Source organism: Schistocerca americana, chromosome 2 (assembly GCF_021461395.2).
Source record: "Schistocerca americana isolate TAMUIC-IGC-003095 chromosome 2, iqSchAmer2.1, whole genome shotgun sequence".
In the NCBI taxonomy this organism is placed as follows: domain Eukaryota; kingdom Metazoa; phylum Arthropoda; class Insecta; order Orthoptera; family Acrididae; genus Schistocerca; species Schistocerca americana.
Window position 1 is genome coordinate 871,611,615 of NC_060120.1, and position 27,953 is coordinate 871,639,567.

The 27,953-nt window shown below is 40.2% G+C and overlaps 1 protein-coding gene across 1 annotated transcript; it reads left to right on the forward strand.

Annotated features, from left to right (window-relative positions):
• Nucleotides 1-433: 433 nt before the first annotated feature.
• On the forward strand, nucleotides 434-26,308 carry LOC124594863 (glutathione S-transferase 1-1-like). The gene is made up of 5 exons (XM_047133331.1): nucleotides 434-590; nucleotides 14,706-14,909; nucleotides 15,145-15,286; nucleotides 22,595-22,759; nucleotides 25,995-26,308. Exons 2-5 carry the CDS (start codon nucleotides 14,707-14,709, stop codon nucleotides 26,139-26,141), a joined length of 657 nt encoding a protein of 218 aa, XP_046989287.1. The 5' UTR covers nucleotides 434-590; nucleotide 14,706; the 3' UTR covers nucleotides 26,142-26,308.
• The last annotated feature ends 1,645 nt before the right edge of the window (nucleotides 26,309-27,953 follow it).

Consider the following 27,953-nt stretch of genomic DNA (forward strand, 5'->3'; position numbering starts at 1 on the left):
AAACCTACTCATAGCTTTCTAGCACACTTTGTGGCAATTTTGCACACGAACTTTACCTGAACTGCAATATTTGATTCGCTAGAGTACAGTGTACAACTTATTAGACGAGACCAGAACCGGTTGCCCAGTCACGCCTGACGTAAAGCGCTCCCTTACGAAGCGTTGAGTTATGTAGGGAAACATATTCGCTATACTGGCACTATTAAGGAGACGGCACGCTACACCTTGCGCATTGCGTTCCGTATGGCGCAAAATACCTGTTCTAGGAAAGCCTGGGTTAACGTCCACTACTTTTCCAGACTCATTCTGAGCCGGCAGCATGACTTCCGTGCCCGCGCATATTCCCTACGCGGGAAATCCCGGCTGTCCCGGAGGCCGCCAAAGCATACTTCCCGTGAGGAGGTGTCGTTACGTGATTGGTCGGCTCGCCGCCCCTCCCACGGCGCGGCCCCCGGCTACAGACAAACGCGGCTGCGTCGCGTTTCCGCGGTGCAGTTCCCTATTTAAGAGCAGCAGCGGGCGCGCGGGCAGTCTAGTTGGATCGACGGTGATACCCACGCACTGCACTGTGGAAGCTGAATATTCATCACGTAAGTGTTCACTTCTGTTGCTGTAAGTGAAATCTGTTCATTCTGTGATCTTCTAACTCGGGCTGAAAACTTAATTGAACGTTGCGAGGAAGTGTGCGCGCAACAAGTGCTTACTGAGCTATGTGGTATGTCGATATAATACGTGCTCGCACAGCACCGTCTGGCTCAAGACATATTTGTTCCGGTGTACATCGTTCGCAGTGACGAACCTTAGCTAAAATTAGTGGAGGTGCTGCTCCAGAAACAAACGCAAATAAAAAGAAAATTTACTTAAAATGTTAAAATAACAAAGTCAAATATTTTTTACTTAATCTTAATTTTTTACAGTTCAATCTTATACATTCATTTAAATTGGAAATCAATTCTTCTTGTTTTGGTTTGCACAAAAAGATCAATAACTTTCTCTGTCGTCTCTGGATGACGTCTGAGGAGACTTTTGTCGGTTGAAAACACAACAAGCGCATATACCCTTTCCGAATTCATTGTGCTTTTTACAAAAGTCTTTATTCTTTTCAATGTTGGAAAAACAGAGTTTTGTCTTTGATGTACTTAAGAGAACTGTCAAGATGATCAGTTTCGTGGCCGGCCGCTGTGGCCGAGCGGTGTAGGCGCTTCAGTCCGGAACCGCCCACCTGCTACAGTCGCAGGTTCGAATCCTGCCTCGGGCATGTATGTGTGTGATGTCCTTAGGTTAGTTAGGTTTAAGCAGTTATAAGTCTTGGGGACTGATGACCTCTGATGTTCAAGTCCCATAGTGCTTGGAGCCATTTGAATTTGATTAGTTTCGTAATTCCATTAAGAATACCGCCTAGATTTCTTCCCACGATTAATTCAAGCAGCGCAGTTAATTTACAGTAGCCATTTCATAAATATCAGAAATATAGACTATGATAGAATACTTTTAGTTCAGTTTCAAGCTTTTCTTTGTCAGTCATGGGATACGCCTCAGTGGTCCGTATTATCTCTTATGAAGGATCAGTCTTAAAACTAATGAAACATCTCTGGTGAACAATACGGCAGCTAGTACAGTAAGTGTTTAGTGGAAGAATATCTGCCCTTTATATCAACACATACACAGTGACACACTTCCTTAGGGTCTACTATGAGAGTCTTTGAAAGATTCTCACAGTACCATGAGGTTCTTAATCCTGAAATAGCAGTTTTGAATACTGTTATATGTTCATTAACTAAAAGCAGACTGATTTCTCGAGATTTACTTGTGAATTATTTTAAAGTGAGGCAAAATCTTATAAAAAAATTCACGTATTTTAAAATTCTTGCTGCTTCTGCCAACGATTTCATCTCATTTTGATGTTCACCGAATTTCAGTAAAGAAGTCATTTAAAGGCTGCAAACTTTTATGAACTATGTTTATGGTCAGAAAGTAGAAAATTCACCATGGGGGACGGAAATGGAATGTTGACGTAGATATGTTTCATGAGAAAGGACACGCGTTTCGTTATCTTGAGAGGAACTTGGAAATAACCAGGATCTTAAGGGAAAATATTCTTGCCTTCCGTCTGCTACTAGGTGCATTGTTAAATTAAGTGAATGAACAGTGAAATGCCGCGCGGTTCGAGACGCCATGTCATGGGTTGCGCGGCCCCTCCCGCCGGAGGTCCGAGTCCTCCCTTGGGCATGTGTGTGTCTGTGTTGATCTTAACATAAGTTAGTTTAAGTTGTGTGTAAGTCTAGGGACCGATGACCTCAGCAGTTTGGTCCCCTAGGAATTCATACACATTTGAACAGTGAAATGTACATAACAACAAATCAAATGTGAATTTCTATAAACTGCTTTTATTTTTGGTGTAACTGCTGCATGTGTGCCTTTCATGACATTTGCACCATCAAATGTGTGAGCTATCAGTTTGGTCCACGTGCTTGAAGAATTACATCGCATTATAAAATACTTTTTATATGTCGTATGCAGTTTGATTTTGTGGAACAAAGACTCTCTAAAAGCCCTCAAGGACTTGTCCATTCTATAATTACCGCAGAACAAGAACCATTTGAGTACATTCCGAAATATCTGTGTGTCATCAGAGCTACAAAGGAGACTTTTCTAATTTCCGTCCTTTTCTTCGTTGTAGCAAATAGTAAAGTAACTCAATCTGAATGGTCTTACAAACACCTTTGAAGACTGCATTTCTTTCTAACTGAATCGCCTTTTTCAGTATCTCCACGCAAGGAATTTTCAGAGTTTCCACAAAAAGAAAATGCAGTATCATTTTGGGCAAAGTTTCACGATTCTTTTTAAGCTTTATATTACGCTCACTGTACAAGTTCACAGCTCACCTACACATCCAAACTACCATGTTCTTTTTCCTGTTAGGAAGGTCCACGTCCCCCAAAAGAGACCCAAAATTGGGGTCACAATTGCAGTTTGACTCCAGTGTGTCTGGTCTGAACTCCAACATCCCCCATTGTCACCTCTCGTCAGGGAGCAATCATGTAAACCCTCAGGGCATGTACCATAACCTTGGATCAGTCTCGATTTATCCACTGGGCTGGAAGATTCAGCTGACCCTATGGTGTTTCACCACTGTTTCCTGGCTGTCCTCAACACATTTCCAAGTTTGGAAGTGCTATACACTGAGGGCTCAATGGTCGTTGGACAAACCAGATTTACATTCACAACTGCAAAGCGTAGTGAACTATTCTCCTTGCTAAATGGTTGCAGTATCTTCACTGCTGAGTTGTTGACCATCATATGAGCCCTTAGGCATGCTTGTTCTTGCGCTGGCAAAATGCTTCTAACCTGCAGCGAGTTCCTGAGCAGCCTTCAGGCTATAGAACAGTCCTGTCTTCGTCACCCATTAGTCACGACTATCCAGGATCTTCTTTGTGATCTCTATCAAGTTGGAAAGCCAGTCATCTTTGTTTGGACTCCTAGACATGTTGGGATCTTAGGGAATGAACATGCCAACTCCTTGGTAAAGTTGGCCACTGGGATGCCAGTTTTGGAAATGGGGGTCACAGAACTGGACCTTCTGTCATCTCTATGCCATCAACTGTTGGATGTCTGGACCTTGGCATGGTTTGTCTCAGACTTCCCAGACACACTGAGGACAATAAAGGAGACAATTACCATGTGTCAGTCATCCTATTGTGCTTCTCACTGTCCTTTGTCGGTGATGCATTCGCCACACTTGCTGACAGACAGCTACATTCCCCATGAGAACCCACATTACTGACAATGTGGTGCCCACCTGTCGGTGGCCTGCATCCTACTAGACTGCCCAGATTTGGCTGATTCATGGTGATATCTTAAACTTCCTGATACTGTACCTCTGGTTCTAGTGGACGACGTCAAACTGGCATACCTGGTTTTACGTTTCACCAAAGGATGTGACCTCTACTTGTTTCTGTGAGGTGGGACATTCTGGTCTCATTGACTGCCTGAGCAGTTGGAGGGGCAGCCCTCGCCTGCTCTGGCCCAAGGGTCCCATGGAGGCCCTTACTTGGTGATCTGGCCTGGCCCGGCCCCTACTCTTCCTACCTTTCTATTCTTCTTTTTTGTGTTTGCCATTTCTAACGTTTTATATTCCCTAAACTTTTATCATCTTATCTGTGTTGCTCGTTTCCTTGGGGTAATGGGAAGTAAGATGGTACTGGTGGGATGCGGAGGGAGTGTCTCCCACTGTGTAGCGTACTGTGGGGCTATCCAGCTCAATTCTGGACAGAACAGCTCTGAGGGCTGTTCATGGAGGGATATAGGATAAGGGCACTGATAACCTCGTAGTTTGGTCCCTTTAACTCCAACAACCAACCAACTAACATCATTCAAGAAAACAGTGCACTATTAAGTGCAACAACATTGGAGTAGGAAAGAAAACAAAAACTGCCTTCCACCAGCACTCAGCACTGGAACTAACAGGGCTCCCTTTCCGTCGCTGCCTTGCATGTAGCTGCGCATGTGCACAACAGTCAAACACCACGCCATTGGTACTGTAAAGTGCACAATTCCATACAAAGATTTTTGCATTACTTTCATATACAAGGAGACAGCTGATGACATTAAGTTTACAGGTTGTATATTGTATAAGGGGGCGATCAAAAAGATTCCATTTGAGAGCGTTACCACAACGTGTATCCAACGTAAGCACGACTCCAATGTGGGTATTTAAACACAGACATGTAGGCAAGGCATTAGGGTGGCAGTCATGTCTGACATGTGTATGATATATAGGGAAACGTGAACTACGGTGACGGTATTACCAAATGCGTCCACCTTTTCTCGGCTCCCGAAGGATAAACGCAGGTAAACATCCATCGGAGAATGAAGAATGTGTATGGAGCAGTATTTTGAACAGGCAGATAAACTACCACAAATCTGTTAACGCAGTATAGATTCAATTTGACGAGGCGGCCAGAGGAATGTTTTCCGCATATCAGTGTCAAAGATGAGACACTAGCTTAGCTGCTAAATTGTGCACTGTACACTCTTTCTCCCATATGTACAATTTTGCATACGCAAAATCACACTCCACTACGTCTACATCTGCATGATTAGTCTGCAGTTCACAAATAAGTGCCTGGCAGAGGGTTCATCGAATTGCCTACAAGCTGTTCCTCTTACCGTTCCACTCTCGAAAAGCGTGCAGGAAAAACAAGCACTTAAATCTTTCCCTAGGGGCTCTGATTTCTCTTGTTTTACTATAATGATCGTTTCGCCCTCTGTAGGTCGGCGTCAATAAAATGTTTTCGCATTCGGAGAAGAAAGTTGGCAACTGGAATTTCTTGAAAAGATCCCGCCGCAACAAAAAACGCCTTTGTTTTGATGATTTCCACCCCAGATCCTGAAACATTTCCATTTTACTCTCTCCCTGTATTTCTCAATAATACAAAACGTGCTGCCCTTCTTTGAACTTTCTCATGTACTCCGTTAATCCTAGGCCGGCCGAAGTGGCCGTGCGGTTAAAGGCAGAGTCTGGAACCGCAAGACCGCTACGGTCGCAGGTTCGAATCCTGCCTCGGGCATGGATGTTTGTGATGTCCTTAGGTTAGTTAGGTTTAACTAGTTCTAAGTTCTAGGGGACTAATGACCTCAGCAGTTGAGTCCCATAGTGCTCAGAGCCATTCCGTTAATCCTATCTGGTAAGGATGCCACATCGCGCAGCGGCACTCCAAAAGAGGGCGGACAAGCGTAGTGCAGGCAGTCTCTTTAGTAGATCTGTTGTATCTTCTAAGTGTTCTCCCATAAATCGCAATCTTTGGTTTGTCTGTGTGATCATTCCAATTTAAGTTATTCATAACAGTAATCGCTAAGTATATAGCCGAATTTACAGGCTTTAGATTTGAGTGATTTATTGTGTAACCGAGGTTTAACGGGTTCCTTTTAGAAGTCATGTGGATGATTCACACTTTTCATTATTTAGAATCAACTGCCACTTTTCGCACTACACAGATTCGTGTCTCTATCATTTTCCGACTGATTTTGATCATCTGAGTCTTTACAAGGCTATAAATGATGGCATCGTCTGCAAGGGGGCCGCTCAGGTTGTCTCCCATATCGTTTATGTAGATAAGGAACAGCAGAGGGCCTGTTACACTTTCTTGGTGAGCGCCAGATATTATTTTTGTTTTACTTGATGACTTTCCATCAATTACTGCGAAGTCTAATCTTTCCAACAGTAAATCACGAATTCATTCGCACAACTGAGACGATACTCCATCAGCACGCAATTTGATTGGAAGTCGCTTGGGAGGAATAGTGTCGAAATCCTTTTGGAAATCTAAAAATGTGGAATCAATTTGACATCCCCTCTCGATAGAACTCATTACTTCGTGAGAATAAAGAGCCAGTTGTGTTACACAAGAACGATATTTTCTCAATCCGTGTTGCCAGTTTACCACTACATCGTTTGTCTCGAGGTAATTCAAATTGTTCGAACACAGTATATGTGCCAAAATCCTACTGCAAATCTACGTTAGTGACATGGGTCCGCAATTTAGCGGATCAATTATATTTCCTTTCTTGGGTACTGGTGTGACTTGTGCAGCTTTCCACACTTTATTTACGAATCTTCAGACAAGCGAGCGATTGTATATAATTCCTAAGTTGGAACTATTGTATCAGCTACTCTGAAAGGAACCTAACTGGTATACAATCTGAACTGGAGGCCTTCCCTTCATTAAGTGTTTCAAGCTACTTCATTACACAGGAATTTCAGAAAACTATGTTTAGTAACTCTTCATAAGTGGCACTGTAATGAGTAACATAACCGTTGCCATCGCGCTGTTAAGGTATTGATTGCATCTTCCCGCTCGTGTACTTCACACACGACAAGAATCACTTTGGGTTTTCTGCCAGATTTCGAGAGTGAGTTTCTTTGCGGAAGGTATTAAAAGTATCTCGCATCGGAGTTCGTGCTAAATTCCGAGCGCCTGTAGCATTTCGCCATCATCTTTAAATTTTGCACGCTTTTTTCGTTCCTTCTGCAACAGTGTTCCGAGCTGTATTGCGCTCCATGGGGGATAAGTACCATATATCATTAATTTATTTGGTATTATCTCTCAATTACTTCGATACTATTTCTTTGAATTTAAACTGCGTCTGGTCTGCATTTACAGATTGATTCGAAGCAGTGGAGACACTCTTAGGAAGTCATCTAGCGAATTTTTATCTGCATTTTTTTAATAGAAGCATTTTGCGTTTATTTTGGTTGGATTTGGATGTTGCGACATTAAGTCTCGCTTCAACTTTGTGGTCACTTATCTCTGTATCCATCATGGTGAGAGAAGACAGTTTGTTCATAATGACAAATCTGGCGACATCTGACGTCTGTTTTTAGCGACGCGGGCGCGCATTCCGACAGAGGGCAGAATGTAGTTTTCACCTTTACGCAGGCGCATGCATTCCACAGGTAGAACAGTTCCTCCAGAGGGCGCGGATTTCGATAGAGGACGCTCCTGTGACGGAGGCCAATGCGCATGCGTTTCCGCGCCAATTTTTTGCTGTAAAGTTGACTCATGGAACTTGCAGTCTCCAGTGACGGACACTCACCTGAAGATGGCTGGACGACTGCCAGTCGAAATATCGTGGCAAGAAGTCAACGTGATCTGGCTGCAATTCCGAAATCTCATCGAACAATTGTTGCTAGGTCTACCTTCCTGTGTTTGGCATGCATCCTTTTAGATTGACGTTCTTCCTGTAGTTTCCAGAGACCCTTTAATCTAATAAGACATGGTACATGTTTGGGTGCAACATGTTTGGGTTTCTTACTGTTGCAACCACGTGTGGGTGATTAGGCTTTTGCGGTCTCTATGGGAGTGACGCGTAGAGGACTGGCGCAGATTTCCTAAACAGGAAGATTACAGTTTGTACCGACGACAAAGCGGTCATTAGCGACGTAGTACGGGAGTATTGGGAAGGAAGTCGGCTTATTGGCATTTGTCTTTAGTGGTTTAGAGAAATCGTGGAAAACGTCAAACTGGGTTGACGTTTGAGGATTTCAACCGTCATTCTTCCGAATGCGAGTCCAGTATGCTAGCCACTGCACCACCTCTCAATAGTGGTCCTGGAAACTTTGTAAATAGGTTTTCGCAGGATAGTTTGACTCTGTTCTCGTGAAACAAGCCTCTGACCAGAACCAGTTTAAGGCCCAAACGACGCAAGACACAACTTGGGGCGCCATGCTGAGAGGGGCACGTAGGCCGACTAAGTGCAAGATTTATTATATTGCGCTTATCAGAACTAGACTGACACGGGTGAAAGTGCACATGGGAAAAGGAGGGGGGGGGGGGGGGGGAGAGGCGCCAAATAATCACTCGTTTGTGTGGATAATTGTCGTCGAACCCGGTCTCCGTCTGAACATTCATGACACACTACTTTAAATACGTACAATACCCCCTGTTAGTCATATTTGGTATGGGTTCCACAAACTTCAGCGATAATATGATATGAGACCCACAAATGTTCCGAAAGCAGTTTCCCTTCCAGTCTGCCAGTCTGACCATTTTCCACCTATCCTGTTGATGAACCGTAGTTTGTCACATGCTTTTCCTAAAACTGAACCTGTCATCATTCCATTTTACATCCATACAGATTGCTGCACCCAGGTATTTGTGTGTTGACGGACTTTCATCGTGAATTACTGATACTGTAGTCACAGAATACTAATTTTCTACGTTTTGTGAAGTGCCTAATTTTACATTTCTGATCATCCATAGCAAACTGCCACTCTTTACACCACTCGGAAAGACTGCGTGGATATTTGTGAAGGCTATTTCAGATAGTATGTCATTATAGATAACTGCATACTCTGCAAAAATTATTAGGTTGGCTACAATTTTGTGTACCATGTCGTTAACATAAAAAGGAAATGAACATCAAGGGTACCAATAAATTTCCTTGCAGTTACTTCTACTTCTGTCAACGACTTACAGTGATGCTGCTTTCTGCCTACCAAGAGATTCTCAACCTAGTCACAAATTTTCTGTTAATAATCATTTGTGTGATACCAATACAAATGTTTTTTCTTGGAAATTATCACATCCAGCTCCATTACCTTGGCCCATGACTTTCAGGTTGGAACGTGAGAATTGCAAGATGGGTTTTGCTTGGCAGATACTTTCTGAGCCCATGAAGGAGGCCATTTGTTCGAAGTATCTCACTGTCGGATGCCTGAATACATCTGAGGACTCTGCAATAGATGGATGTCAATGATATGTACCTCACTTGCAAATTCTATATAGAATTTGACAGGGATTACTAGTCAAATGACAGTCCTCACACCATAATGTAAAGGTCATAAATTTATTACAGCATGAGACTGTGAATGTTGTACCAGTGGTTTTACTGCAGCACCTGTCAGCTCACAATAGTTGACATAGCAGTATTGAGGCTGGATAAGCACAGACGTTTAGTAATAGAAGTAGAAGTGTCCCAATGAGGAGAGAACAGGCTGATTCAATATTTGTGTAATGGAAATTCTGGCCTCTTAACATAGAGGGAATTGGTAATATGGCAAACAGCTTGTTGATAAATACTTATGGTAAACTTTGCAGAACTGCTATTTCTAAAACATTAGAATGCAGCCCATTGGCCCCTCTATGTACTTATGGTAAGAGACTAAAAAAATGAGATATTAAGGCACAGAAAAGTGAATATAGACAAATAACACATTTAGAATGTGCAATAACTGAGTGCTGATGTATTCACATGGAATCAGGTGGGACAATACTTGTGACACTGGATTCATATTTTACGGTAGAGTGACCTCCACCTGATCAAGATGAGTTAAGTTTCTCTAAAGTAAATTATCTGTATGTACTCCACGAACCACTCTAAGTTACTGTCCATTCAATTAAGTACATTCTCACTGTATGTGTAGATAGCCTTTCCAGTACCAGAACACTAGAAATATGAACTGTGGTGTGAATGTAAAATGACCCATTCTATATTATGACTTATCATACAAATGATCTGTGGAACATCACAATAACTGTGACTTTCAGAACATATTATTTGTTATCAACTGCTTAAGAACCAGATTGTACAGGGTGTACATAAAGCCCGGGAGCACTTTCAGTTATTTATTGCACAAGAACCAAACATTGTGCAGTTACCATACATATGTCATATTGAAGAGAAACCCTGAAAGTCTTTCTTCACGTATTCTGCCACAGCATAGTTTGGTAATTTGCTGATAGTCAGTGCTAGACTCAAACATGGCAAGTTCTCATGCAGAATGAGCTTTCTGTGTGTTGGAGTTTGAAATGGTCTCCCCAATCATGGGATCTCACTCGGTGTGACTTTTTTCTGTGGGGACACATTAAAGATCTGCTGTATGTACCACCTCTACCACATGTTGTAGCAGAGGTCCGGGAGAGAATACGGGAAGCAACTGCCACAGTTGTTGTCATGCTGGGACAAGTATGTCAAGAATTCAGTTAGTGTATTGACATCTGCCGGGTCACTCATGGTTCGCATATGGAATGTTTGTAAAAAAAAAAGAACTTTCGGAGTTTCTCTTCAAAATGCAATATGACACCTGTACAATGTTTAGTTCTTATGCAATAAATAATTGAAAGTACCCCGGACTTTATGTTCACCCTGTATATTACCTTTTTTAAAATTTTCAAGAATGCTGGTCACAAGTGAAATTGTATGGAAACTTGGCAGAATTTTATTACCCCCTTTCTTAAACAAAGGCTTAATTTGTGTGTTTCAACCATCCAGGAAATGTTCCACAGACAAATGATTGGTTACATACATAGCTCAGAAGTGTACTCTTTAATCAACCTTGTTGATATTTTATCATTCCCATTACAATGTTTTGGTTTTAAAGATTATATTGTGGGCATTACTTTTACTGGTGTAGTGTGGGTCATATTTGTATTACTGAAGTTATCTGTAATGAATGGTCTGAAATATTCCATTACAGCATATACTGAAGCTGACAACCCCATCTTTTCAGTAACAATTATGAAACACTTGTTAAAATTTTGCAACAGTACACACACTTGTTACTCATGTATGTAATTCCTCTCTCCACATCTGGTTCTACCAGTCTCCTCCTACAGTACATCCTACATTGTCTTTACTTTGATGTCTGATGTGATTTTCTTTTTGTCATGCTTTTGCTTTCATGGCATCCTCATTATTTTTAATGTTTTGCAGTACATTTTGTGATGATCTGTAGCATCACCATGTTTCTGTCTGACAGTTTCCCTTTTGTTTACAAGATATCTTTAATCATTGAGTAATCCACAGGCTCTTTGTACAGTTTGGTCTTATCTGGGTTAGCTTTTAGGGAAAACAATATTCAAATAAGGCAAGGAATTCATTAAAAAAGTTTTATGTTTGTCATTCATACCATGAGCACAGCATACACCACTCCAGTTCATGTCTTGTTGTAAAATAATCAATTTTTCGCTTTCTGATTACCCTTTTCAGCTCCAGTAAGTCTCCCCTGGCCTATGGTTTTCAGAAACTTTTCTGAACTCTCTCATCTCCTAAATCTTGCCAGTCCTTTTCCTTCTTTCCTCTTCCATATCCTTCAGCTCTTCTGGCAGAATAGGGAACCACTGGCTCTGAAAGCTTACACATTTCTTTAACCTTTATATGTATTACCTTCTGCTGCCTCTTGGTGTGTTGCTTTTTATGTATCCAATTGTATTATACCCAGATGACCTTTGCTTTTCCTTGGCATGGCTGCATCTACCGGAAGGATAATACAACAGCTCACAGGGTACGTGCATGGTTCAAAGAGCACCAGGATGAGTTTACTATACTCCCACGGCCACCAAACTCTCCAGATTGAAGCTCAGTTGAGAATGTATGGGACCACCTCAATCAGGCTGCTCATACTGTTATATGACCCTTTGATAGTCACCTGTGGAGAGTGAGATAAGACATCGGGACAGCAGTAGATCTGTTTAATTAAATTCTTTATTCTGGCCCTCGGCCACGGTACAGTAGGTGGAGGAGTCCAGAGACTCGCATGCAAAGCTATAGATGTACATCATTGCTGACAGCTTAAAGAGTGGAGGCAAGCATGCTGTAATTTGAATTCCCCCAACAGTAACATCTCAAGCTGCGACCATGATGACGGCTTGGCAGCACTGCTGGCAATACCTCGGAGGCAGCCATGAGCTCCCTCCAGTGAGCAGGTGTCTCTCGGCTCCAGTGGCAGCTGGTCTCATGACTCAGGGTAAACTGCTCCATCCTGTAGCAAACAGTGGACCCTTTACTGCACTTCAGAATGTTGTTCTGGGTGTCACAGGCTCATGGTGTAAGCTGTGATCCTGAGATGAGAATAATTTAGAATACGAATGGCTGAGTACTTACATGCTCCAGACTATGTTCATTTAGGGCTTAAGGCATGTACTCTAAACAGTTCCATGGTGGCAAGTGAGGAAAAGCTTATGTCTTTCAACTAGCATACTGCAGTGTCAGAAGTTGCTGTACTGCTCCCAGCTGGCTCTGCTCACACTCTTCGCAACGCATAACACTCTTGCCTGCCTGCAGCTGTCTCTGTTGCTACTCGTTTCCACTCTGGCATACTTTTGACCAAACACAGTCATCTGCTACAATGCCATGGGTCCTCAGCAGAGAAACCTAGACAGCTAGCCATGGCAGTAGAGTGGTGTGGCTCCACATCCCTGTCAGTGCTTTTCAGAACCTCACTCTGTTTTTGCACATCTCACAGGTGTCTATACAGCAAAAGGTAGTTATTTGCACGTTTGACAGATGGTCACATTAATGCAACTGGACAGTGAAATATAATATTGTTAATTGTATCTTTCTATAACGATATTATCAATAGCTGTTTGTGAGCAATTTGCTACCCTAGTTGGAAAGTTTATTGTAGGAATTAAGTTTAATGATCGTCCTACTGACTGTAATAAATTCTCAGTGGAAAAGTTTTTAAGACAGTCCCAATATTGGGATGCTTCCTTTGAAACAGGCACTGCAGGTTCCTTCCCAAACCTTGCCCCATCAGAGCTTGCACTTGGTGTCTAAAGGCAGTGTCATAATCCTTCATTCCTTACTTTGCTGTCAAGCCAGTAAAGATTAATCATTGACAAAGATGGTAAATCATGTTTGGTTTTCTATTTTGATCTTTTTTATGTTCTGTGGCATATTCAGTAAGTTAGTATTTATTCCAATGACTTCACAATATGTGTATAAGCTTGCTTTTCAATCTTCTTGTTACTCCCAACTGCCCCACCTCGGTACACATAAAACCTCCTGTAAATTGTGGTTAACAACTTGGATTCATTAAGAACATACCTCAGTGATAACGTAACTGACAGACATTTTGCACCTGAATAACACTCTTTGCTATCCAGCAAGTTGTCTTTTAGTACATTCTAAATACAAAATTTCAGCTATCCCTAATTTTTCTGAATATTAGTATAAGCCAAATTACATAATCCCATTTCCTTGTACAGGAATTACTGGCAGTAATTCAGGCCAGCTTGCTTCTGTATTGTCCCGTCAGCGCATTATACCCTGTGATTATCAAGACTGGTTTCTTCAACAAGGATATAGTCAACATTTTCTTCCATCCTCTGTAAGGCTTGGTCATAGTACTTTGACTCTAGAAGCATAGTGTTTAACATGTTACTTAAAACTTTGTTACACATGTTAGTAATTTACCAACTCCTGAGACAGTACTTATTATGACTGAGCTCACAGAATTTGGGATGTAAACCAAAAACAGTGTGAAGAAATATTATTGAAGGTGAAAAGGCAGAAAATGGGTCAAGGGGGGGACTAAATTACTATCCAGATGTGGGGAATTTTAAGTTGCTTAATGGAAAGACAGAATGTTTTAACTGTTTTTAAAAGTTTGAGAAGAAAATCACTTAACACTTTCGTATGTTTCAAAAGTTAGAAATGGAGAGCAGAAACATAATTTCTGAAGACAGAGCATGATTGTCAAAGAGAAAAACAGAAAAAATAGTAAGAACAATGTATGAGGAGATTGTTAATAATGAAAAGGTAGTGAAAAACTCTCATATAAATAAATGTAATGGCATAAAAACATAACATAGTTCCTTACCCAGTTTCAGAAGTGTAAATTGCAGATGTAAACACAAGAAAAATTGCAATTGAGAAAATAATATTGAGATATAAATTGCAAAGCAGGTGGCAATTGCAGCTTGCTACCTATAGAAGTAGACAGTACCTGACAGAACAAAGCACATACCTAAGCAGTTCATGTTCAGAGAGGGAAGAGAGAATGTGAATATTCACTGGTCTGTGGGGTTTGTGACATATGATTATTTCTTCGGTAGAGGATGACAATTGTTTTACCAGTTCATCTGCAATTTCTACCTCATTAGTCAAGTTTATCTATCATTATTTCATTTATTTATTTATTTATTACATTACTGTATTTGTTCTTAACAGTGCATTTAAAACATAGACCTATTTCCCTTTTAGCTTATTTTACTACAACTATTGATAGGGACAATAGACACAATTTTTTCCCACACTATTTAATTTATTTGGGGAACTAAAACAGTAATCTTCAAGTGGCTAGTTGATCTGTTATAAGAAGAAGCCAAAAGTTTTCACAGTTAGATCATTGACAAAAAAATTACATGTTTTTAAACTGATAGAGACATAACATTTTAACAATGCCTTATTCCCCATTCCAGCATGCCATCAGTGGACTTGTATCATGTTCCGGGCAGTGCTCCTTGCAGAGCAGTCCGGATGGTGGCCAAAGCTGTGGGTGTTGACCTCAACTTGAAAGTTGTGAACCTCATGGCAGGTGAGCAGCTTAAACCAGAGTTTCTGAAGATGAATCCAATGCACACAGTTCCTACAATTGATGACAATGGCTTTCACCTTTGGGAGAGGTAATTATCAAATATTCTGTTTTCTTTAAGTTGACATAAACATGTCAGTAATTAAATTCTTAATATCACAGTAAGAAACATATAGGCTATAGATATTTAACAAATTATCTTGTCATAGTTAAGGAGTGATGTGCACCTCTAAGAGATCAATTATGATTACCAGAATTCAGCACTTATCTCTTTGTGTTTTGCTTCACATTTCCTGGTATCCTTCTCACACTAACATTTTCTACAGCCGTGCCATCATTGGCTACCTGGTGGATCAGTATGCCAAAGATGACTCACTCTATCCTAAGGAAGCGAAGAAGAGAGGGTTGGTGAATCAAAGACTGTTCTTTGACATTGGAACACTTTACGCCAGATTTGCTGATTATTATGTAAGTAATCTAATGTATAATAATGGCTAACAGGTGTCTGTTTATACGGCATAATAAAAATACTGTTAGTATGGTACCAAGGTCTGCAAGCCATACAATAATTTATAAGTACCATGTGGTAGCAAAAAACATTCAAGACAATGCATGAAATTTTATCCCTAATAATTTTTTTGATTTTTATTTGCCACAGACTTTCCCAAAAAGGCCCCCCTTCTTCTTAGTCCCCTGCCCTCTTCCCCTGTCCCCATCCCTCACCTCCACCCCCACCCCCACCCCACCCCCACCCCTGCCTCCCAGGGCCTTGCAACCTTTTGGTGACTACTTCTGCGCCAAGAATTTGGTCTCTATGTCTATGTGTGTCCTCCACCATTTCAAATATTTTTACAGATTGTGTGGGCCATGTGGGGATGGTCACACAGTACACAGCATGGTTGCCAGTTCATGTGGTAGCTCCAAACCACATGGGGATCATACTCTTGGCCTCTGTGCAGTCACCTACCCACACATGCCAAGCATTAGGTGTCTGTCCACTTGGCGGCTCTGCCCATCACGCCAGGTGGCCAAGTGGCTGGTTCGAGCCCATGGAGAAAGCCCTCGTTTGGAATAAGTGACATCATGATTGATATTAAGCGTCATGAAATGACCAAAGTTATCAGATGATAACCATGAGACATCTCTTGTTACACTTGCTTAGTGCTGACCATTATGGCCCTATGAACTTTCCCTCCAAACAACTTAGAAAGTTACTCCTGTCTGTCCCTGGTTTACAGATGAACAGATGGAGGTTCCTTTCTCTATATTAAATGAATGTTTTTTGTGGAAAATATTCAAAATTTGTGTTGAATTTTCTTCACTTAATAAAGTATGGTGTGGTTCCATCTCAATCAAGATGCCAAATCCTACTCAGTCTTGACTATTAGTCTCTTATAAACTTTTTGACAAACATACCAACATCACACCTCAGTGTGGTACAAGGATTAATTTTTCACCAAGACCTAAGATTTCAGATGGACAAAGAACTGTACAAGCAGTTGGAGAGGTGACACATACACTTCATATCCCTTGTACATCAAGGCCTGTGAATCAACAGTGTAGATATCAGAACATTGATTCCCACATTTGAGGGAGATTTGCTTCCAGAAAGGGCAAAATCATGTATTACTGCTGCAATGTGAAGCTGTATTTCCCACCCCTGCTGTGATGTTTTGTATGCCAGCACTTTGGACACATGACTTCCTCGTGTACTTATGACCCAATTTGTGGGGACTGTGGCCAGCCACTTCACAAAAATTCACCATGTGTGCTACAATTTCTCTGTCAATTTTGGGAGCAACTGCTCTCCCTGATTCCTGAATTGTACTATATAGCTTGCGTTCAGTCTCACTGATATCAACCTTTGCCACTACTGTGTCCAGGTTGTCAGCAGTACATCATGTATTTACTCCCTAAATGTCAACCTCTGGTAGTTGTGCAAATAAACTTGAAGACGGATGCAATAGGCCTTCCTTTCTTGTGATTTGTGCAGCACCATCTTTGGGAACAACTTCCTGAAACTGGAAACAGAATCAGCATTCTCCTCCAATGTTTTTTGATGACTAGACTCTCTTTTGGAAATCTTCTACCTGGAAATTCTGAAATCAAGAGATCTGAAACCATCCAATGAGTTCAGGCACCACAGACTGTGAGCCTGGATAGGCTCTTCTTCCATTTCTAGTCCCACAGCAGACAAGCTCTCACGATAATCTAGCCCACCAAACATTGTGAAAGTGATAAGGGGAAATCTCAGGTGAGGCCTACTCTGATGCTGGAAACTTCAGATCCTCCCACACTGGTGGTCTCTGAAGCAGTGTTCACTCATGTTGGTCTACCTCCATTGGCAGCAGTGATCCTAGGGCAAGGCATAGCCTACTGGACATTTCATGCCTAAATAGGACATCAACATCATGATCCAGTGGAACTGCAATGATATTATTGTTACATACTGAAACTACAACTAATTTCCTCTACTTCTACGATCTGTGTTGCTGTCCATGAAACACACTTCACTGATGACCATTCCTCAACTCCTTGCAGTTACTGAGAATTCAGTTGGGACTGTACTGCTCCCAAGAGGGCATTTGGAGGAGTTTGTACTTTGGGTCCCACAGATGCCATCAGTGAGTGGTTTCCCTTCTGTGCTGTATTGGTAACAATAGCAATGCAAGTGCAGATGAAACCAGAAACCTTTCTCCTTTTTGGTTTTTGGGAATTTTGTGCTGCACCACCCCCTGTGGGTAAGTACCATGTCATATGATATGAGCCTTCTGACAGACCAGCTTCTTTTCAATCTTGTTCCGTCTTTCCTCAGTGATGGTACTCCCATCTACTTCAGTGCTGCCCATGGCACCTTTTCACCTATCAATCTATCATGTTTTCTCTCATTCTCGTTACAAAGGTCACTACAAGATGGTCCTCATGACAGTGTGCACTTTCTAGTGATCATGTCACTTGCCTTGGCACTTCCAAATGCACAAGTTACCACAAGCTACCACACAACTGGCAGTTCTATACATCTTCTGTCACCTTTGCCCCAGTCTGTCAGACTGCATCAACAGAGTTGTGGAAAACATGTCTGATGCGATAAGCCCTCAATGGCAAATACCATGATGGACAAAGACACTTCAGCAGCTATTCAGGATTGCTGAAACAGTCTGCAGTGTCTCAAGCATCATCTTTCGCAGCCTACATTCCTCAATTTTAAGCAACTTTGTGTTAAAGCCCACTGTCTAACAAAACACAGTAAGAACTACTACTGTTGGTGCTAAGCCTTCTCCTTGGAAACTTATCTCTTAAACACAGGTGTGGGTCAAGCTCTATAGTCTTCTGGGCCACTGAATATCAACAACCTCTTCTTTCGTGGTGGTATTTGTACTGTTTCTTCAGTCCTCATTAAACACCTTGCAATCCATTTTGGGACACCATATGTGCTGTCTCCTTACCCATCTACATTTGAATAAATGATAAGCTAAAAACATCTTCCTACTCTTCACCTGCCATTATATAGAATTATATAATGAACTTTTCACTTACTGAGGACTGCTTCAGGCTCTTGACTCATCACATGGTACGACTCCAGGCCCTGACTCAGTTCATAATCAGGTGATCCAAAATCTAAATCTTACTCAAAGATTCCATCTACTTGGTATCTTCTACATAATTTGGCTAGAAGATGTTTTCCCTTTACAGGGCTCATCCCAATCCTTAAACCAGACAAAAACACAATGTCAATGTAACAGACTTTCTCTAAACACCATCTTCTCAATTGCAGTTGTATTTGACCTACAGAAGGCATACAACTCTATTTGGGACCATCATATTTTATTTGATCTCCACAACTGGGGCTTCTGAGGCTCCATATCAATTTTTGTTAGTTTTTATCATACCAGTTGTTTTTGGTCACAGTTGGTACATTTCTCAGCTCCCAAGTGTCTGAGAGAATGACATCCATTGTGCTAAGTATTACTTTCGTTCTTGCCATAACCAATGGGATGGTGATATTCGTTAGACCACTGGTCACCCCAATGCTGTATTTCGACAACTTTTGCACTTGGTATAGTTCCCATGTTGTAGCCTTGGCTTATCTGCTCCAAGGCACCATCCAAGGGGCTTCTACTTGGATCCTCTCCTGTGGTTTCCAGTACTCTCCCATAAAGTCATGCACTTCTGCCATCGTACCACAGTTCATCCTGACACAGAACTCTACTTGGAAGTTGTTAAACACTCCCAATTTTTGGGGCAGTTTTTTGAAATAACTCTGAGACGGCTGCCCCATACACTTCAACTAAAGATTAGCTGCATGCAAAAGTTTAACATGCTCTGCTTCCTTCCCCATACTTTTTGGGACACTACTCTCATCCATATTTACTGGGCCATCATCTTGCTCCAATTGGACTTTGGTAACCAGGTTTATGGCTCAGCACTGTAGTGGAGAAAGACTGGTCACTGACACCATCTGAAATAGTACCATAGACAGTCTGCTTACCAAAGTGGTGAACTTTCCTCTTCAGCTCCATCAGTACCAATTCTTGTCCACTTATGCAGTCACCATCAGACAATTTTTAATCACCCAAGTTACCAAATTATTTTTTGCATACAAGTGGCATTGAGCCCTTGATATCTGCATTCAGGTGGGATTCCCAGTTGAAATGCACCTCAAGGCCCACTGCTGGGACCTCTGCCTAACCTCCTTGAAATCTATTCCCTGTGTTACTAAGCCATCAGACCTGAATTACACTGATCTAGTTCAAGGACCTAAAGATTGTCACCCCATTACCTCGTGGAGATACTGACAGGTTTCAGATAGATTACATAATGGTAAGACAGAGATTTAGGAACCAGGTCTTAAAATTTAAGACATTTACAGGGGCAGATGTGGACTCTGACCACAATCTATTGGTTATGAACTGTAAATTAAAACTAAAGAAACTGCAAAAATGTGGGGGACCTGGATAAACTGACTAAACCAGAAATTGTACAGAGTTTCAGGGAGAGCATAAGGGAACAACTAACAGGATTGGGGGAAAGAAATACAGTAGAAGAAGAATGGGTAGCTTTGAGAGATGAAAGAGTGAAGGCAGCAGAGGATCTAGTAGGTAAAAAGATGAGGGCTAGTAGAAACCCTTGGGTAACAGAAGAAATATTGAATTTAATTGATGAAAGGAGAAAATACAAAAATGCAGTAAATGAAGCAGGCAAAAAGGAATACAAACGTCTCAAAAATGAGATCGACAGGAAGTGCAAAATGGCTAAGCAGGGATGGCTAGAGGACAAATGTAAGGATGTAGAGGCTTATCTCACTAGGGGTAAGATAGATACTGCCTACAGGAAAATTAGAGACCTTTGGAGAAAAGAGACCCACTTGTATGAATATCAAGAGCTCAGATGGAAACCCAGTTCTAAGCAAAGAAGGGAAAGCAGAAAGGTGGAAGGAGTATATGGAGGGTCTATACAAGGGCAGTGTACTTGAGGACAATATTATGGAAATGAAAGAGGATGTAGATGAAGATGAAATAGGAGATAAGATACTGTGTGAAGAGTTAGACAGAGCAATGAAAGACCTGAGTCGAAACAAGGCCCCAGGAGTAGACAAAATTCCATTAGAACTACTGCCTGCCTTGGGAGAGCCAGTCCTGACAAAACTCCACCATCTGGTGAGCAAGATGTATGAGACAGGCAAAATACCCTCAGACTTCAAGAAGAATATAATAATTCCAATCCCAAAGAAAGCAGGTGCTGACAGATGTGAAAATTACCGAACAATCAGTTTAATAAGTCACAGATGCAAAATACTAACACGAATTCTTTACAGACGAATGGAAAAACTGGTAGATGCCAACCTCGGGGAAGACCAGTTTGGATTCCATAGAAATATTGGAACACGTGAGGCAATACTGACCCTACGACTTATCTTAGAAGCTAGATTAAGGAAAGGCAAACCTATGATTCTAGCATTTGTGGACTTAGAGAAAGCTTTTGACAATGTTGACTGGAATACTCTCTTTCAAATTCTGAAGTTGGCAGGGGTAAAATACAGGGAGTGAAAGGCTATTTACAATTTGTACAGAAACCAGATGGCAGTTGTAAGAGTCGAGGGGCATGAAAGGGAAGCAGTGGTTGGGAAGGGAGTGAGACAGGGTTGTCACCTATCCCTGATGTTATTCAATCTGTATATTGAGCAAGCAGTGAAGGAAACAAAAGAAAAATTCGGAGTAGGCATTAAAATCCATGGAGAAGAAATAAAAACTTTGAGGTTTGCCGATGACATTGTAATTCTGTCAGAGACAGCAAAAGACTTGGAAGAGCAGTTGAATGGAATGGACAGTGTCATGAAAGGAGAGTATAAGATGAACATCAACAAAAGCAAAACGAGGATAATGGAATGTAGTCGAATTAAGTTGGGTGATGCTGAGGGAATTAGATTAGGAAATGAGACACTTAAAGTAGTAAAGGAGTTTTGCTATCTGGGGAGCAAAATAACTGATGGTGGTCGAAGTAGAGAGGATATAAAATGTAGACTGGCAATGGCAAGGAAAGCGTTCTTGAAGAATAGAAATTTGTTAACATCGAGTATAGATTTAAGTGTCAGGAAGTCTTTTCTGAAAGTATTTGTATGGAGTGTAGCCATGTATGGAAGTGAAACATGGACGAAAACTAGTTTGGACAAGAAGAGAATAGAAGCTTTTGAAATGTGGTGCTACAGAAGAATACTGAACATTAGATGGATAGATCGTATAACTAATGAGGAGGTATTGAACAGGATTGGGGAGAAGAGAAGTTTGTGGCACAACTTGACTAGAAGAAGGCATCGGTTGGTAGGATATGGTCTGAGGCATCAGGGTATCACTAATTTAGTATTGGAGGGCAGTGTGGAGGGTAAAAATCGTAGAGGGACTCCAAGAGATGAATACACTAAGCAGATTCAGAAGGATGTAAGTTGCAGTAGGTACCGGGAGATGAAGAAGCTTGCACAGGATAGAGTAGCATGGAGAGCTGCATCAAACCAGTCTCAGGACTGAAGACCACAACAACAACAACAACAACTGCTCAAAGATCTGAGCAGCTGCCCCCCTCTACCCCTCTAATAAACTCTCCACACTATGACAGAGACTACAGCTGCATGGTACTCTTCCTACCATTCCTCCCAGAAGGAATACATTGTCCTATGTTGTCTCCACATCAGTCAAACCACATTAACTCACATTTTTATTTTATTAAATGAGCCACCCCCACACTGTGGTTGCAGAATCTTACAGACGGCAGCTCACATTGTGACAGAATGCCACCTCCTTCCAAGCATTACTAGCGCAAAGTAATTGGTGTATCTTCAAGAGTAGTAAATGCTAAAATAATTTTGTTCTTTGATAGATCACAAATTTTAAAGTATAAGTATCTTTCCAAACCAGTAAGAGTTACTGAGCAATTTCTTCCATTCAAGCTTCTAAAATCTCTTGCTCACCCTCAACAAACATAATGTATTTGTAGCAGAACTACAGGAAACTGTGAAATCTATATGCATGAAATTACTGGTCTTTTGTATCTAATTGATGATAGGCACCAAATTCCTTATTCCCAAGACATCATTCTACATTTCTTAAATTATAATAACTGCTAACGTATCATCTGTTAGAAATGGCCTAAACGCTTTCAGATAGGCATAAAAATAAAAATAAAGACCTCTAATTTAGAAGACTTATAAAATTCTGTGAGATTTATGAATGCGCTCTCCATTAATGATTTTTCTGCGGGTACTGACTAATCTTCCTGTTCTAGTATCCTGTGGCTTTTGCCGGAGCAAGCTACGATCCAGAGAAATTAAAGAAACTTGAAGAAGCTTATGAGTTCCTGAACAAATTCTTAGAAGACAGTGAATGGGTTGCTGGTAACTCCATCACAATTGCTGATTACTCTCTAATGGCATCAGTCAGTACAGCAGAGGTAAGGCCTTGTTGTCAACAAGTGAAACATTTCTTCTGTTTATAATAGTAGGTATATACAGATTATCTTCAGGAAATTGTAACCTCTTCATAAAGAATCTGGACGCTCTGCTGTCCCATCTCATGGCAAAAAACAAGGCCATAGTGGTTGTTGGTAATTTTAATGTGGATTTATTAAAAAGCTCTGTCAGTGAACAATTATTGCAGTCAGTAACACTATCGTTCAATTTAGTTCCTACTGTGAACTTTGCGACTAGGATATGTAAATGATCTGAGACTGCTATTAATAATAACTTTGTAGACAAATCTAGGGAAAAAAGTCATATCACAAAACCAATAGTAAATGGGCAATCTGATTATGACATGCAGCATGTTGTGTTAAATATTGAAACATGTCAGGATAAAAATCTATTAAATCAGAGTACAGGAGGGTAATAAAAAAGTCAAAAATTGAGAAATTCAAGAAATTGCTCAAAGACATGAACTGGATAGATGTTTACAATATTTCTGACTCAAACGGAAAATACAAAGTATTCATTAATAAAGTTACCTCCACTTATGAAAACTGTTTTCCCCTAAAGATAACTCAAATCACACGGAAGTCAAAAAATAAACTGTTGATCACACAAGGAATAAAGATAGCATGTGGGACAAAAAGGAGACTATATATACTATCTAGGAACTTCTCTGATGTTAGAATTGTAATGTATTACAAAGAATACAGCAAAATATTGAAGCAAGTAACCCAGAAATCAAAGCAGCTTTATTATGAGAAAAAGATAATTACACCAGGCAACAAAATAAAAACTGTATGGGATATAGGGAAGACAGACAGGTGGGGCCAAAAAAGGAAGAAGAACAAATAGCTCTAAAAATAAGTGAGACTTTGGTACCAAGTACATGTAGTGTTGGAAACCTCTTAAACAAGTACTTCATTTCTGTTTCTGGCAGCTTGGGGTTATCAGTTTCAGTGAACAGTGCAATGGAGTATCTGAGACCAGTCTTTAAAAACAACTTCAGTGAAATGGAAATGACACTCATGTCTTCCAAAGAAGTAGCATCCATCATAAAATCCTTAAAATCTGAGTATTCAAGTGGGTATGAAAACACATCAACAAAGTTAATCAAAGAGTGCTCATGCGAGTTGAGTTTTATCTTAAGTTGTTTGTGTATCAGTCTCGCATCAGCGGAACATTTCCAGACTGGCTAAAAGCCTCTTTAAAGAAGGGGGATAAAGAGATACCATCAAACTATTGACCAATTTCACTTTTGGTGGCTTTCTCAAAAATATTTGAAAAGGTTATGTTCAAGTGCCTCCTTAAGCATCTGATTGGAAATAATATATTGCCCAAGTCACAGTTTGGATTTCTTCAGGGTTCTGATACAGAGAAAGTTATTTACACTTACAGTGAGAATGTACTTAATTCATTAGATAATAAATCACAGGCTTCTGGCATTTTCTGTGACCTGTCAAAAGCCTTTGACTGTGTGACCCACAGCATTCTCTTAAGTATATTAGAATATTATGGTGTCACTGGCAATACTGAGAAATGATTTGAGTCATATCTAACAGGAAACAAAGGGTGTAATGAAATACCTGTGCAGTAAGCAGTCAGCCTTCATCTGACTGGGATTTAATTACATGCAGTGTCCCTCAAAGTTCCATCTTGAGTCCATCGCTTTTTCTTATGTAAATTAAAGACCTATCATCTGTTACATTGCCAGATGCGAAGTTTGTTTTGTTTGCAGATGATGCAAACATTGTAATAAGTATCAAATCAAGTACAGATTTAGAAATAGCTGATAATCAAATTTTCAGACATAAATAAGTGGTTTAATTCACTGTCATTAAACTTTGATAAGACTCAGTATCTGCAGTTCAGAACCTGTAAGAGATTTCCTTCCAGCATGTGTAAAACATATGAAGACATGCAGATCAAAGAGGTTGACAGTGTTAAATTTCTGGGATTACAACTTGATAATAAATTCAGTTGGGAAGCACATACCATAGAATTGCTTAAGCGCCTAAACAAGTCTGTATTTGCTATGAGAATCATGTCAGATGTAGGAGATATAAATATTAAAAAACTTGCATACTTTGCTTACTTTCATTCTATGATGTCATATGGGATCATATTCTGGGGCAACTCATCAAACAAAGCAAAAGTTTTTAGGGTGCAAAATGTGTGATAAGAATCATTTGTGGTGTAAATTCGAGAACATCATGTAGAAACCTGTTCAAGGTACTTTGTATTCTAACCACTGCTTCTCAGTATATTTATTCCTTAATGAAATTTGTTGCAAGTAATACATCTCTATTTCCAACCAATAGCTCAATACATAGTATCAATACTAGGAATAAGAACAATCTACATAAAGACCTAAAATGACTTACCTTGGTCCAAAAAGGAGTCCAATATTCAGGAACACAGATTTTCAATGAATTGCCAGCAACCATTAAAAACTTGGTTTTGGATAAAGCACAGTTTAAACAGAGTTTGAAAGACTTTCTGATAGGAAACTACTCCTACTCCATAGATGAATATCTTAAGAGACTGTTAAGCCAGCTTAGTAAAAATGTCAGATTTCAGTTTTGACAGCACTTGGTCACAACAGTCAAGATTAGGTATTTTGTGTATGACAAATTTATTAATAGTGCATAACAGTGTTTCATTCGGACATGTCAATTTTGTAAACATTAAATGTTCTAGTTTACCCCATTGTATTCACCTATTTCAGCAATCTCCTGACAAATGATCAGGGTAGTAAGTATTATATTCAAATTTTTATGTTTTTATGTTATACTTTCTGACATGTTCCACACCCACAAGAATCAACTCATTTTTTGGGTCTAAGGAACAAAAACTGAATTTAATCTGATCTCTGTTTTCATATCTTTACATCACAAACAAGAGTAGGTATTGAAGCATTCATTCATATGTTTGATCTGTTTTTGAAGCTGTGCCATAAGGATACTTACAGCATTCAATCAAATGAGTATAAAATGTTAAATGCTAAAAGTTTTGGAGACAGCCTCTTATATAGATACGGTTATTAAGGAATAAAATTCCACTAATTGTCAGGCCATGAAAGAAGCATTGAACAATAGAAGCTTTTTCAATAAATAGTAATTTCTTGATGTTAGTTAGGTATGAATAATCTTAAGTATGAAGCAGACATTATTTGTACTCTGCTATTGACTTAAAAGTACTGTTTTAACTGATTACTTTTTTCAGGTTATTGGCTTTGATATAAAGAAATACGCTAAAGTTGCAGATTGGTTTGAGCGAGCAAAGAAAGCAATTCCATCCTATGAAGAAACTAACCATGCAGGAGCCTTAGAATTTAAGAAACTGTTTGAGTCAATGACTGCCAAGAAGTAAGACTGAAACTGCAGAAGAAATTGGTGATAAGACTGTCAACTCAGTGACATTAGTTTACTCACTTGACACTTTCATTTGAGATCATAACCATTGTATTTATATTCCTATTTACTTCATATTGATAATATAATGAAAAATTGAAATATATTTGATGTAATGTTTTTAAACTTGGTATACAATGAAATATCATTTCTTAGTTACCTGTCACTAACCATGAAATTAACCACTGAAATCACAACTGTGAAACCGATAAATTTGACACAGACAAGGAAACATTCATCATTGTGTGGGTTGTATACGGAATCCAGCTGAACATAATGAGGTAACGAAGGAAATCTAGAAATATGCTGAGAGTGTTAATTAGATAAGATTCTCCATTCTAGTCTTACCAGTGAAAATATTTCATCTCTGTGTAACTATTCATACCACCATTCATTCGAGCTATTTAATGTGTTAGAAGCCTTTGTCTCTCTAGACAATTTTTTCCCCCTCCTCCCCTCATCCCCTCATCCCCTCCCCTCCCACTTCTCACCATTACCAAGTAAAATTCTGTGAGGTCTACACTGTATGCTATTAACATATCCCTCATGTAACATTGTCCCATAAATTTATTTTTTATCTTCTTTGATAGACACATCAAATCTTCAGCACATTCAGCAAAAACTGAAATAAATTTATTTGCACTGGTGACAACTTTGGCAATGGGAAAGAATATAAGGTAATTTGAGTAACACATGGAAAAAGGTAGTCGTGTGATAAATGTGTTGACACTTTATATGTGTGTGTGTGTGTGTGTGTGTGTGTGTGTGTGTGTGTGTGTGTGTGTGGAAACATTCCACGCGGGAAAAATATATTTAAAAACAAAGATGATGTGACTTACCATACGAAAGCGCTGGCAGGTCGATAGAAACAGACACATACATACACACAAAATTCAAGCTTTCGCAACAAACTGTTGCCTCTCAGGAAAGAGGGAAGGAGAGGGAAACACGAAAGGATGTGGGTTTTAAGGGAGAAGGTAAGGAGTCATTCCAATCCCAGGAGCGGAAAGACTTACCTTAGGGGGAGAAAAGGACGGGTATACACTCGCGCGCGCGCACACACACACACACACACACACACACACACACACACACACACACACACACACACACACACACACACACACACACAGGCACAAGCATATATATATATATATATATATATATATATATATATATATATATATATATACTGTCTGACAAAAAAATGAAGTACCCAGAAGTGGAGGAGGAGATGAAATGGAATGAAACTTCATGGGCTGAGAAGATATTTAACATTATTGCAATGATCACAAAACAGTCAAATTTATAAAGAACTTGACAGTATGAGCTCCCTTAGCAATATGACGTTGCACCCCATCTCTCCTGGATGCGTGCACTGACTCAGACGGGAACGGTATTGTGAAGCTATTGTCTCCTTTCTTGAGGCAAGCTGGCTGCCAGTTGTGATAAATGGTCCTCGATATCCTGTATACTGACACAGGGATGAAGATTAGGACCAAGCTGGCCCCAGGCATTCTGTCAGTGACAGATCTCTGAGGATCATGCTTGCCATGGAAGTAACAAAACATCATGGACACAGTTCATACACACATTTCTCATGTGAGGATGAGCATTGTCAAAACATGATACCATGGTACAATTGCATGAGAGATGACTCATGAGGACATAAGACATTCCTGGTGTTCCTCCAACCACTGGTGAGCGATGACACAGTATTGTATGTAGTCCACTAATTTTCAGACGGCAGGCACAGATGTAAAGGGGTTAA